Below are 14,162 nucleotides of genomic sequence, written 5' to 3' on the forward strand. Positions count from 1 at the left end.
AGCTCTGTTGACTCTCCCAGCCCTCGCTGATGGGCATCCGTCAAGCTCAAGTCTGCCATTTTTATATTATTACAGACTTGTGTGGGTTTCACTGAGAGTTGGAAGTGTAAAGTTTTGGAGTGGAGGATTAGTTTACTCTGTAAAATTCTTCTGTGGCTCTCCAGAGTTATTTTACCCCAGGCTAAGAGCAATTTTCTGTAGTAAATTTAGGATCAGTAAGGATGCCCAAATAGGGTATTGCTGATGATCTTCCGAGAGTGAGCAGGTTCTAGTGTTTCTTTCCTCTTCTTTGATTTATAGGTCTTCACCTAGTATCTTGACGTTGACAGCCATTCGCCACCATGTCCTTGGAACCATCACCACCGACAAAATGATGGATGTCACTGTGACTATCAAGTAAGTCGAGCGTTCTGCGGTGGGCTGACAGTGGTGGGGGAGGGTGTGGATGAGGCCTGGAGGTCTCTAATAGACTCTGGAAATTAGTTTTGATTTCTTATCTCTAGATGTGTATACAAGTGGCCTTCCTTCTCTTATAGGACATCATCGTAAATTCCCAGCAGCCTTCCTTGATCCTTTTCTTTTCTGGTTCAGAAATTACCTGTGGGTGAGGAAGAGTGGTTTCAGTGTCTTCAGTTTCTGTTTGAACTGTTTGTATTTCTTGTCTTTGCTAAGGAAAAAAAAAAACTCTGGGATTTGTGCATTGTATTTGAAGTTTTTTAGCAAATTAAAAAAAAATTTCCTATTTTTCTTTAGACCTTTGCTTGAAGGCTTGGGAAATAGAGGACACCAGGTATAAGAAAGGGTCGTGAGAGAGGAAGTATTTGAAAGGCAAGTCCCTCACCGAGGGTCACGTTCATGTGAATGTCGCCTCTCAGGGAATTTCTGCAGTGTGGTGAGGTGCCCGTGACACCGGCATTTTCTTGAGAAATGAAAGTGTTTTGGCAACACGACCGTCTTTGTCAAGTAGAATGGGAATCGGAGTCACTGTCTCCTCCCTGCCCCTGCTTGAAGTCGCCTGTCCAGCTATGTTTCCGTCTTTCTGTCTATCGTCTATTTATCCATCCTTCATCCCTGCAGAATATATGATGACTGAATAACTGAAGGTCTTCAGTGTTTAGGCACTGGGCATATGAGGCCATGGCTCCTGCATTCATGGGATTGACGGTCTCATGGGGGTTGGGGCCAGGCCACATTAAGGTCCTTAGTCTGTCCTATGACGTAATTAACGTGTTTTATGTAGAGGGATGACTTTTTTCTTCCTAAAGGTCCCCCTGTCTGCTGAGTGGTGAACAGGCAGAAGAGGGCTGAGAGTGTGGGGTGGTGGAGATGGGGGAGGTGACGGGGGCCCCTGCTAGACAGGTGGCTGTGGAGATGGAGAACAAGAGACCCATCAGGGAGTCTTTGAGGGACTGAGTTGATGAGACATGGCTCTAAAGTGACCACTGGGTCAGGATGGGAGACATGTCAGGGATACCCCTGGTTTCTGGTGATGGGGATCCAGGGTTGTAGCTGGGGGTGGATTAGCTGAGTGTCTGTTGTGGGCCGAGAAGGTGCCTGGTGCTGGGATACTGCCATTTACTATCTCCCTGCTTGGAAAGTATGAATTACTGATGGGACTAGCAGCCTACCTTCTTACCAGTAGTGACTCAGTGTTACCTCCTTTCAGCTTGATTGCATTCATTTTTGCAACTTCAGAAGGGTACTTGTGTTGCTTGCTTGTGCCGGAGGTTGTATGGAATGCATCTTCCAGCTAGAGCCACTCGGATCTCCCCTGGGATCTTGTACTTAGACCCAAAACCCGACTGCTGACATTGCTCTCCATAGAGCCTCTCTGTGATCTTCCCTGATTTAGAAATGGCAGCTCCCTCTTTCTCCTTGTTGCTTGATTATTTTTTCTCTTGAACCCCATGCCCAACCAATTCCTCAACAAAGCCTTGGCTTTATAGTCAAAATATACCCGGCATCTAGTCCCTTCTTACCACGTGGCCCCCAGCCGTGGTCTGACCCCATCCTGGATCACTGCAGCAGCTTCCCAGCTGGCCTTCCCTTCCTAACATGTGGCCCCCAGCCTTGGTCTGACCCCTTCCTGGATCACTGCAGCAGCTTCCCAGCTGGCCTTCTCTTCCTAACACGTGGCCCTCAGCCATGGTCTGACCCCCCTCCTGAATTGCTGCAGCAGCTTCCCAGCTGGCCTTCCTGTTTCCACCATTGCTTCATGTGTTCTTCATGAGGCAGCAAGTGATTCTTTTATTTGCGGAGATTATACCATTCCTCGACTCAAAACTCCAGTGGCTCCAGGTCAGCACCAAGCCTGTGAAGCCTCAGTCTGACACCTGCTGCCCCTTGACGGCTGTGTCTCTTCTGTGTGCCTCTTTATCCCAGGCTGGGCTGTTCTTCCTGTTGCTTGAACATCTGAGTAAGCTTTTTCTCCAAGGACTTTGCACTTGGCATTGCTTTGCTGGAGTGACTCTTTACCCAGAGAGCTTCATGGCACATTCTGTCACTCGAGTGACTCTACCCAGAGAGCTTCATGGTACGTTCTCTCCCTTCAGACCTTTGCTCAATATCACCTCGTTAGAAAGGTCTTGACTGTCCCTTTCATGTAAAGCAGTGCTCCAGTCTCTCTATCCTCCCACAATGCTTTATTTTTCTTTATTGCACTTATCCTCTGGTATTATGTTTGTGTTTATTTTCGGCCCCTTCCCACTAAGATGTGGATTCCACCGGGGTAGGCAGTGTGGTCTGTTTTGTCGATGCTGTATCCCCAGTGCCTAGTTCTTTATCAGAGCAGTTCTCAGTGAAGATAGAATGAAGGAACAGAGGATGGTATCGTGCAGAAAACTCCATGTCCTTCATGGAAACCGACAGGCTTATATGCAGTCATCATAAAATCAACAGTATTTCATTCCAGCCCAGATCTACCGGATACTGCCACCATCACTGCAAAATTCAGTTTATTTTTTGTTAAAGTACAAGTCTATTTAAAACAGAAGACTCCACCACTGTGGCGTCATGATGAGGTGTTCAGTTTTTAACTCACAAGTCCATTCTTGTAGAAAGATCAAATTCCCACTGACCACAGAGATACTCAACCATGTCCCAGGGACCACCATTCCTCTCTTCCAGATCTTCCATCGACAGTGAACCCGCCTTGGTCTTAGGCCCTCTGAAGTCTGTGCAGGAGCTGCGGAGGGAACAGCAGCTGGCTGAGATCGAGGCCCGCAGGCAGGAGAGGGAGAAGAACGGCAAAGAGGAAGGCGAAGAAAGAATGACCAAGCCGCCCGTGCAGGAGATGGTAGATGAGTTACAAGGCCCCTTCTCGTATGATTTCTCTTACTGGGCCCGGTAAGCTCTCTTATGCATTTCCCTACAGTGTCCTCCGTTCTTGGGGGGGACAGGACCCCGCAAACTGAAGTATATTAATTATTTTAGGTCTGGAGAGAAAATTACTGTTACACCATCATCTAAAGAGCTGCTCTTTTATCCCCCTTCAATGGAAGCCATCGTCAGTGGAGGTAAATGTCAACCTAGCAAGCAAATGTCACACATACCTTTGTAATTGTTCCCCCATCTGCATTTACAAATAAATTTATGTTGTTATAGTGAAGCCATCTTTGTAAGCCACCCTACATCCTCTCTGGCACACAGCTGTTACTGTTTGATGGATGGATGGATGGATGGATGGATGATTTAGATGAATAAAAGTAACTTTTGCTGTGAGAATTTAGTTGATCTTTTTGGAAAAGGACGTTTTTCTTTGACATTATCAGGTTGACACCAGAAGGTAGATGAAGAGCAAAACTGCAATGATGATCTTTGATGATCTTTCTGTTGTTTGGCAGAGCATGATGGGAGGGTGTTTTTGGTTTTTTTTTTGTTGTTGTTGGGGGAATGGATGATTGAAATGATCACTTGTGGAGTATTTGTCTTTCGCTAACTTATCTTTTTTCCCAGCACTATGGCTTCATTAGGTTGTGGTCGTTATGTGGTTCGTGTTTTGTTTTGAAAAGCGTGACTTCCAGTAGGCAGGCTCTTTGGGGCAGTCGTCCTCAGTGGGTCCTCTGGAGGTTGAGCAGCACAGCCTCCTTTCTGCTGTAAAGGGTTCTCTCCTGATCTGTAGCCTCCTGAGAACCCAGGAAGAGTAGCAGTAAAAACCCATCTTCAGCATTGTTTGATTCTCTTGCTAAAGTCTTGGCACTGAGCAAGCCTTTTCAGGGATGGAAAGAGTCTTGGGCTGTATCCTATTATTGAGCTCCCAGGGGTATTAAATAACCGAATTTGGAACTACTGTAACTTCTAATGTCTGTATTAGCTGGTTCTCTTATGGGAAGCTCCCAGCCAAGAGGCTCCTGTTTCTTTGTAACCAAGCCCCATCCTTGTGTTTATTTCTTCCTCTCTTAGAAAGCTGCCCAGGGAAGCTGATCGAGATCCACGGGAAGGCAGGCCTGTTTTTAGAAGGCCAGATCCACCCCGAGTTGGAAGGAGTCGAGATTGTCATCAGTGAAAAGGGGGCGAGTTCGCCCCTGATCACAGTCTTTACTGATGACAAAGGTGCCTACAGGTGAGCCCAGTATAGAGACGCGTTTGCCTGGGATCCGCATAGGGGTCCACTGAAGAAACTGGCCCTTGGGCTTGATAAGGCTTCCTGTGGGTGTGAACAAAGCCATTGGTCACATTCTGCTTTGTCCTCTTCAGTGTTGGCCCCTTGCACAGTGACCTGGAGTACACGGTGACCTCACAGAAGGAGGGCTACGTTCTGACTGCAGTGGAAGGAACCGTCGGAGACTTCAAGGCCTATGCCCTGGCAGGCGTAAGCTTTGAGGTAACACTGTATTTTACAAAGACAGTTACATTGAGGTATAATTAACATATAATAAACTGCACAGAAAGGGTACAGAGCTTGACCTAAGAATACACCGATGAAAATACCTCCACAGTCAAAATAGTGGGCACATCTGTGACTCTCAACATTTCCTCCTGCTCCTTGGTAAACCCTCCCTCCCACCGTTCCACTGAGCTGATGATCTGTTTTTCATCACCATTGATTAGTTGCATTTTTGAGTTTTTGTAGGTTGGTGCAAAAGTGATTGCAGTTTTTGCTGTTGAAAGTAATGGCAGAAACCGCAATCACTTTTGCACCAACCGATATGTAAATGGAATCATAGAGGATATGCTTTTTTTTTTTTTTGGGGTCTGGCTTCTTTCACGGAGCGTCATTTGGAGAGCTGTTGACTTGAGCATGTTTGCGTACCTTCTGGGAAGTAGTTGAAGCTCTCATCCATAACCGTTCATGTTGAAGGACACAGATTGTTCTTAATGAGATGTTAGCTGCCTAGCTCTCTTCCACCAGTCCTTCTTGGGAAGAAGCGTGCTTTGATTATACAGAGTGGGCCTAGAGATCGTTGAGAAGGAATATTTATAAACCATAGGCCAAAGGAAAAGAGTAAAGTGATAGATTACATCACATAAAAATTTAAAATTCGATATTGCTGAATTTTTGAACCAAATTGAAAGATATTCAAACTGGGAAGAAATGTTTGTATCATAAATAATATTACCCCCACCACCCCCTTTTTTTTTTAATTGAGAGAGAGTCTCACTCTCTTGCCCAGGCTGGAGTGCAGTGGTGCGATCTCGGCTCACTGCAACTTCTGCCACCTGGGTTGAAGCAATTCTCCTGCTTCAGGCTCCTGAGTAGCTGGGATTACAGGCGACTGTCACCGTGCCTGGCTAATTTTTGTATTTTTAGTTGAGGCGGGGTTTCATCATCTTGGCCAGGCTGGTCTTGAACTTCTGACCTCATGATCCACCGGCCTCAGCCTCCCAAAGTGCTGGGATTACAGGCGTGAGCCACCAGGCCTGGCCAACAGTATCCCCAATTTTACAAGGAGCTCCTAAAGTTGGTAAGAAAAAGACAATACGCTAGAAAAAAAAATGTACAAAGGATATGAAAAGGAAATTCATGGAAGTAACGCAGGTGACTAATCAATATAGAAAGACAGCTTCCATAGTTACTGAGGAAATGTGCAAAGGAAGTTACTGTGGAAACACTGTTTTGGGGGTATTAGATTTGCCATAATTAAGGCAATCTCTATGTTTTTGTTAAGTGTGGGTTTTCCCAAGCATAAATAATTTATGGGACTGTAAGTAGTTACAGCCACTTTGGAATGCAGTTTGATAGTATCTTTCTGAATTTAAAGTGCGTAAAACCAACAATTCTACTTCTAGGAGTTGATTGTTCAGGGAAAAAAAAGAGCCTAAGTACATAGAGATACATATCTGGAGATATTCCCATTGTCTCTTTAGTACCAAAAAAGAGGTGGCTGGCGTGCAGGCTGTGGTTTGTCAACCCCTGCCTTAGAATGCTACACGGTAGTTAAGAAGCAGGGAGGCAGGTTTCTGTTGGCTGGCAGAAGAGAAGCAGGATAAATTGTTGAGGAATAGAGCAAGTTGTAGAACTGTGCACGTAACGTGCCATTTTTATTTCACCTCCACCCACTCAATGAACTTGCCAGTCTGTGAACAATAATACACACGTAATGTTTATAACGTGTGTGGGCATAGGAGGAGTTCTGGGCTGGGCATGGTGGCTTGTGCCTCTAATTCCAGCACGTTGGGAGGCCCAGGCAGGTAGATGCTTGAGCCCAGTAGATTGAGATCAGCTTGAGCAACATGGCAAAACCCATCTCTACAAAAAATACAAAAACTTAGCTGGGCATGGTGTTGTGTGCCTGTAGTCCCATCTCCTCAGGAGGTTGAGGCTGGAGGGTTGCTTGAGCCTGGGAGGCAAAGGTTGTAGTGAGCCCAGATTGTGCCACTGCACTCCAGCCTGGGCGACAGAGCAAGATCCTATCTCAAAAAAACGTTCTGGAAGGCTACATACCAAACTTATAAAACTTACAACATTAGTTACCTGTGGGGAGGAAGATTGGGTCCCCTGTAAAAGAAAAAAAACTGGAAAAGCATGACCTCTTGACATGTGGAATTGTTATTTTCATGGTTAGTAGGAGTTTAACCTCGCTTTTGGTTTCACCTTCTCATCCCCAGATAAAAGCTGAGGATGACCAGCCCCTTCCAGGAGTCCTCTTATCCCTTAGCGGTGGCCTGTTTCGTTCCAACCTCTTGACCCAGGACAATGGCATTCTGACGTTCTCAAACCTGGTAATGTGTTCTGCAATTTCCCGCCTGCCCGTCTTCCCTAAGAGAGAGCCCGGATGTGGCGTGCGAGACTTACGTGTTGCTTGACAACATGAGAAGATGAAACCATTGTGGAGCGGTTTCAGTTTCGTGGGGGACCACAGCAGTATTGCTCTTACTCGAACTTCATGCTGCTGATTCATGTTCCCTTCATGCGCACCTTTTGTTTTCTGACCGCCCGCTTGTCATTGAGACAGTGTAATTAATTACCCCGGCCACAGCGGCTCCCCTCTCAGGCGTCGTCTTGTTCTGCCGCAGAACCATGTTTATGATGCTGAGTCTTGTTTGGTGGTTAGCTTGTGTTTCTTCTGAAGATCACATTCCACATGGTGGAAAGAGAGCGGCGGTTTTTCTTTTGAGATGCAGTCGGAGGCCCTAACTGTTGAGGATTCAGTTAGCTGGTCATCTTGTCAGTCGTGGTAGCAAAGTGGCTGTGGTGGGACCACCACAGACCGGGCAGTGGGAGCATCTGAAGATGCTACTTTGCAGTGATGCATACTGCTCTTTACTTGCTGTGTCCTATCAGACAAGTTACTTTGCCTCTCTGAGTCTGTTTCTTTATTCATTAAATTCAAATACGAGCCAGGCCTGGTGGCTCATGCCTATAATCTCACTGGTTTGGTAGGGTGAGGTGGGAGGATTGCTTGAGCTCAGGAGTTTGAGACCAGCAATATAGGGAAACCCATCTCTGCAAAAATTTCAAAAATGAACTGGCCACGGTGGTGCATGCCTATAGTCCCGGCTACTCAGGAGGCGGAGGTGGGAGATTTGTTTGAGTGCAGGAGGTTGAAGCTACAGTGTTCTGTGATCTTGCCACTGCACTCCATCCTGGGGAACAGAGTGAAGCCTTGCCTTTAAAAAAAAATGTGAAATATGACCTCTACCTTGCAGAGTCGTTGCAGGCAGGTGATACTGGCAGCTGCCATTGTTAGAGTTGTGATTGTAGAGAGAGGGTTACGATTTCTTGCTGCCTGGGAAGCCATGGCGCTCCTGTGGTGTAATTCTGGTCCATTGTGACCTTTGTCCCCCACTTTTAAGCCATACCTAGATATGGCTGCTGAGGCTCAGTGTGATTATCTTGGCAGAGCCCTGGCCAGTATTACTTCAAGCCCATGATGAAGGAATTCCGGTTTGAGCCGTCCTCACAGATGATCGAGGTGCAGGAAGGCCAGAATCTGAAGATCACTATCACAGGGTATCGAACTGCTTACAGGTAAGTGCCCCAGCCACCTCACTCTCTTCCAGGGCTGGGATGGTGAATCACATTCAGGCTTCTCTTGCCTGGAGATGCATCCCAGGCTTCTCATTGATTTTAACTGGGAGGCAAGGGAGATGAGATGCGAGGGTAAAGGAGTTTTGGCTGCTGCCTTTTTGTCCTAGTAGCTTAACCTGGTGGTTCAGTCTCAAATTTCCTGTTTTGAAATTAACTTGAGAAAGCATAGTGAGTTAGTATAAGCTTCTATTTATTTTTTATTTTTTGACACAGTGTTTAACTCTTCTTGCCCAGGCTGGAGTGCAGCGGTGCAGTCTTGGCTCACTGCAGCCTCTGCCTCCTGGATTCAAGTGATTCTCTTGTCTTAGCCTCACAAGTACCTAAGAATACAGTTGCCCACCACCAGGCCTGGGTAATTTTTGTATGTTTAGTAGAGACAGGGTTTCACTGCCTTGGCCAGGCTGGTCTCAAACTCCTGACCTCAGGTGATCTGCCCGCCTCCCAAAGTGGTGGTATTACAAGTGTGAGCCATCAGGCCTGGCCACTTTTATTTTTTTCAAGAGTTTCAAACCCGAGTTAAATTATTAAAAGGAGGCAGTGTGTTCACTTGAGTAAAACTCCAAAATGCTGAAAAGAGTATAGTGTAAAGTTTCCCCTCTGTCCCGTCTCTCAGCCACCCAAGTTCTTCTTCTGGGAAACAACCAGTACTTCCAGTTTTCCTGAATGCTTCCAGTTATAGATAGATAGATACACATTAGTGTCTGGCAAGGCACAGTGCCTCAAACCTATAATCCTAGCACTTTTAGAGGCTGAAGTGGGAGGTTCGCTTGACTCCAGAAGTTCAAGACCAGCCTAGGCAACATAGCAAGACCCTGTCTCTACAAAAAACTAAAACTAAAAAATAAAAATGATACACATCTATAGTTAGAAAGACATGTACATATATATGTGTATACATGCAGACATATAAACAAAAATACATATATGTGTATTTTTTGTACACATTTACGGAATCACATTACATGAAGAGTAGTCAGAAAGATTGGGTGTAGAAAAATGGACCATTTTCAGCTGAATATGTGAAGTGAAAGAGGAATTGAATTATTTCCATGTTATTGAATGCTCCATTATTTAAAATAAAGCCCAGAAAGAAGAAAATGAAGCTTAGCCTTCTTAAATTACAGTTTTCCAGAGCATTCCTCAAAATGTATGAGAAGAGAAATTGATGACAGCTTTTCACTCTGGCAGGAGGGATAAGGTGCAGTTTGGAAGTGTCCTGGCCACACCCAGTTGCTTGGGTCATTGGGGCACAGTTCTGCACTGAGCTGTTTTGTTCCCTAATTGCTGGTAAATGGGAAACACTTGGGTCTTTCAGATAACCTTGAGAACATCTCGTTCGTGTCTTTTCTTGTCATACTAGTTGCTATGGCACAGTGTCTTCCTTAAACGGAGAACCTGAACAAGGGGTTGCTGTGGAAGCCGTGGGCCAGAAGGACTGCAGCATTTATGGAGAAGACACCGTGACTGACGAAGAGGGCAAGTTCAGATTACGTGGATTGCTGGTGAGACTTGGAATGTGTTTTCTTAGGGGACTTTTTTTTTTCCATCCCGTGTCCAGAAGTGTCTCGTGGTACCCCCGAGACTGCTAGGAGTGGGGTGGGTGAGGGGGTGGGGGGGACTCTGGAGCCTCCCAATTCTTACCTTAATGGGTACAGTTTGCCTTTTTTCTAGCTAACAGGTCAGATCAAGGATCTGTGGCACAATGAAGTTTGACAACCATGGATTTGGTGGGATTCGGCCCTAGCAGTGTGTGGCCATGGCTTATGCCAGGGCTCTCAAGCCAAGTGCCTGTGGGGCCAGAAGAGCAGTGTGAACAGTGGAGGAGGCTGAGTGAACAATAGGGAGTGGTGAAGACTGTGGAGCGGGCACGGCCTGTGGAAAGGGGCAGCCTGTTACTTGGCTCCAGCTTACTGTAGCCATGGGGGAAGACAGACTCAGCGTTGCCAGATCATTTGAATTTTAAAAAGAGAAGTCAGAAATTCCCACTTCCCAGAAATAATATCCAACACAAGCATTTGGGAATGCTTCCGATGGACATTCCAGTTGTCCAGTGATGTGTGTATATATGGGTAGAGGGGAGAGGTAGATGGAGAGGAAAAAAATCCTGAGTGAGAGTGCATATTATGCTTAGAATTTTGAAATAAGAAACCAAATTTGACTTTTCTGGGGTAGAAGAAAATGAAAATGAGTTTGGAATGAAGGAGTCACAGAATTTCAGATGTTTCAACACCAGGGGTGATTTTAAAGGAATTCTGGACTTTTAAGAAGATTAACAGGGCTGGGCATCATGACTCAATGCCTGTAATCCCAGCACTTTGAGAGGCCAAGGCGGGCGGATCATGAGGTCAGGAGTTCGAGACCAGGCTGACCAACATGATAAAACCCCTTTTCTACTAAAAATATAAAAATTAGCTGGACGTGGTGCCGCATGTCTGTAATCCCAGCTACTCAGGAGGCTGAGGCAGGAGAATCGCTTGGGCAGTGAGCTGAGAGCGTGCCATTGCACTCCAGCCTGGGTGACAGAGTAAGACTCAGACTCAAAAAAAAAAAAAAAAAAAAAAAGAAGAAGGTTAACAGGCCACAGATTGGGAAATGAGGGGACAGAAATGCTCCTGTCTTAGTGACCACATGCAGCCAGACCAGGCGCAATACAACAAGCCTCCTTTCCAGAGAAGTGACTCTGAGTTTCTTTGCAGCCGGGATGTGTGTACCACGTTCAGCTCAAGGCAGAAGGCAACGACCACATTGAGCGGGCGCTCCCCCACCATCGGGTGATTGAGGTGAGGCATTCACTGCTGCCGCTGCACCTGGGTGTGGGTGCCTCCCTGATCAGAAGTCCTCCCAAGTTCCTCTGGCTGTCTGCCTTTCATCTGTGGCGGAGGGAGCTTTACTCCTCATTAAGGGTCCTCTTAGAATAGTGTCATCTTCACAAGCAGCATCTTATGTGGGTTTTTAATGAACAGCATTGCTGTCATGCATCCAGAAAGGAAATCGGATCTGTTGTATCCTTCCCTGTGATTTGCCCTGTAAGCTCTGATCATTATTCCACAAGTGAAGAATCTTAAGGCATAAGCAGCATTTCAAATCAAGGGACAATAATCGAGAGAACATGGGCTTAGTGGGTGGCAGGGCCATCCAGTTTTCTTAGGTTCAGATGACCTTTTTCCTGCTCCCATTTGGTGGACAGTCTTTTAATCTTCAAGATCATGACTTAGCTAAATTAATCCCTAACGAGGACGTCCTGCTGTCACAGGATGTGGCCTGGGAATCATTTGAAGTAGGGCTTTTCTCTCACTGAGTAACTCTTATTGGCAAGACTAGACGGCTTAGGTGGGCAAGAGGGGCTGTCTCTTAGTGGCTTTATTTAGTTGACTTCCTTATGCATGATGATTGTGAGGGATTTGGAGGGAGGTTGTTGAGCCAGTTAGAACTTTTGACCTAGGAAATGGATTTTCTTTTTCTTTTTTTTTTTTTTTGAGATGGAGTCTTACTCTGTCGCCCAGGATGAAGTCCAGTGGCACGATCTCAGCTCACTGCAACCTCCACTTTATGGGTTGAAGTGATTTTCCCACCTCAGCCTGTATCTGGGACTGCAGGCGCACACCATCACTCCCACTAATTTTTGTGTTTTTGGTAGAGATGGGGTTTTGCCCTGTTGGCCAGGCTGGTCTTGAACTCCTGACCTTAGGCGATCTGCCCGCTTCAGCCTCCCAAAGTGCTGGGATTATAGGCGTAAGGCACCGCAACCAGCCAGAAGTGGATTTCCTTGATGTCTTTATGATGTCAGTGTTTTAAATGGCTGGGATGACTGCATCTCACACCAAAATGCTTTGCATGTTTTTGGTGTAGTAACTTAGGCCAGTATCGCTAATATACTGTGGACAGTGGCCGGCAGGTATTAAAGGGAAGGGTGCTGGCCCTCTGGGGTCTCACAAACCCCATGTACAGACCCCACACATGGGGGGGGTTTGACTCTGTCCCTGCTGATGGCTAATGGGCAAGAGTGTCCTTGTCGTTTTTTTAGGAGAAGCTGGGAAATCTGGCTTTGTATATGAAATTTCTTACTTTTTAACTTGCTGGCAAGTAATTAAAACTTAGAAAAAAAAAATACTGTGCTCTTGAAACAATTTGTCTGAGGGCCAGGGATAGCTGTCTTCTGCCAGTTTGTGACCTTGGACGTAGGGTACTCAATGACAGACTTCACTTCCTTAATGTAAAAAGTGAAGTTTGCCCCGAGTCAGCTCTCTGGCTGCCAGATGCCTAGCATAGAAGTTCCTTGTCTAGCTTTCACATTACCCACATTCTTTCCCTCTCTCTAGGTTGGGAATAATGACATCGATGATGTAAACATCATAGTTTTCCGGCAGATTAATCAATTCGATTTAAGTGGAAACGTGATCACTTCCTCTGAGTACCTTCCTACGTTATGGGTAAGACCAGACTTTTAAATTCCAAGTATTGTGTTCCGTTTGGCTTTGAGACAAATAGGAGTGAGATGTTTTGTGGTTTCATGCCTGTCTCGTGCCTTAGGTGTGACAGGTGGAGGTGCTCCAGGGTGCCGCCTGCTGAGGGCTGGCATTGAGATTGAAGAACCTGGACCACTGCACATAGTGCAGTGATTGCTCATTGTTGGAGAGAATGTGTTCCTTTTTCAGATAACTCTTTGCCAGCAGTTAATCTTTCAAAGAATTATAGTAGGAGCCTGATCAGTGATCAGTACAATCTGGAATCTAACGTGGAAAGCCAATTTTAGAGAGAGTGCCTTATAACTTTGAAAATTGTCTCTGGAGTGGAGGTTGTATTAGACGTTCTTGGATTGGTATAAATAAATGCCTGAGGCTAGGTAATTTATAAGAAAAGAGGCTTAATTGGATCCTGGTTCTGTAGGCTGTACAAGAAGCATAGTGGCCTCTGCTTCTGGGGAGGCCTCAGGAGGCTTCCAGTCATGGCGGAAGGTGAAGTGGGAGCAGGCGTGTCACATGGCAGAAGCCCAAGCAAAAGAGAGAGAGTTGGGGGTGTGGTGCCACACACTTTGAAATGATCAGATCTCACAAGAACTCTGTAACAAGGGCAGCACCAAGCCACGAGGGATCCACCCCCATGATCCAGCATTTCCCACCAGGCTCCACTCCAGCACTGGGGATTACAATTCAGCATGAGGTTTGGGCAGTGACAGATATCCAGAGTGTCTCAGAGGTGGTGGGCAGGTGGTCGAGGCTCTCTCTTGTCTCCAAGTATTAACTCACTTTGCTGCCTTGGCCAGCCGCTTCATTTCCGCATGCCTCGGTTTCCTCCTCTGTAAAGCCTAGATTTTGGACTCAGAGACCTATTATAATATCCTGCTCTAACAAAATCTCCATGTTACCATGATGAAGAAATGTTTATGAAATACCCTGTAGACTCTCCGCAGATGTCAATGAATTGCTCTGAGGGTGTGTTGTTAAGATGCACTTGTAATTTTATACGCAGTTAAGTATGCGGCTTGAAAGCGTGTACAGGCTTTAGTCTGCTATGTCCAGGACTGGCAGGTGTGTGCTTGTGGGGACCAGGCAAGTAATGTCAGAGAGTGCAGAGGGTTGGGTAGGGCGGGGGGCAAACTGGGGAACCCCTGCCTCAACCACGAGGTGCGGAGGCACAGGAGATGATGCCATGCTCCGAGGAGGCACAGGAGAGGGTGCCATGCTCCGAGGAG

General features: G+C 46.3%; 1 protein-coding gene across 3 annotated transcripts in view; it reads left to right on the forward strand.

Moving 5' to 3' along the window:
* LOC116526475 (nodal modulator 1) overlaps positions 1-14,162 on the forward strand; it is a 64,851-nt gene that overhangs the window by 39,786 nt on the left and 10,903 nt on the right. For 2 of the 3 annotated variants that reach the window (XM_032242792.1, XM_032242795.1), the window contains exons 18-27: positions 301-396; positions 3,127-3,345; positions 3,433-3,515; positions 4,402-4,561; positions 4,696-4,822; positions 7,048-7,161; positions 8,283-8,410; positions 9,831-9,972; positions 11,167-11,250; positions 12,790-12,900. In XM_032242792.1, the coding sequence (XP_032098683.1) occupies positions 301-396; positions 3,127-3,345; positions 3,433-3,515; positions 4,402-4,561; positions 4,696-4,822; positions 7,048-7,161; positions 8,283-8,410; positions 9,831-9,972; positions 11,167-11,250; positions 12,790-12,900 (1,264 nt within the window). The remainder of the gene's footprint in view (positions 1-300; positions 397-3,126; positions 3,346-3,432; positions 3,516-4,401; positions 4,562-4,695; positions 4,823-7,047; positions 7,162-8,282; positions 8,411-9,830; positions 9,973-11,166; positions 11,251-12,789; positions 12,901-14,162) is intronic. The other variant, XM_032242793.1, reaches the window with a different exon arrangement.

Source organism: Sapajus apella, unplaced genomic scaffold, assembly GCF_009761245.1.
Source record: "Sapajus apella isolate SASKATOON/1434 unplaced genomic scaffold, GSC_monkey_1.0 scaffold51, whole genome shotgun sequence".
Lineage (NCBI taxonomy): Eukaryota > Metazoa > Chordata > Mammalia > Primates > Cebidae > Sapajus > Sapajus apella.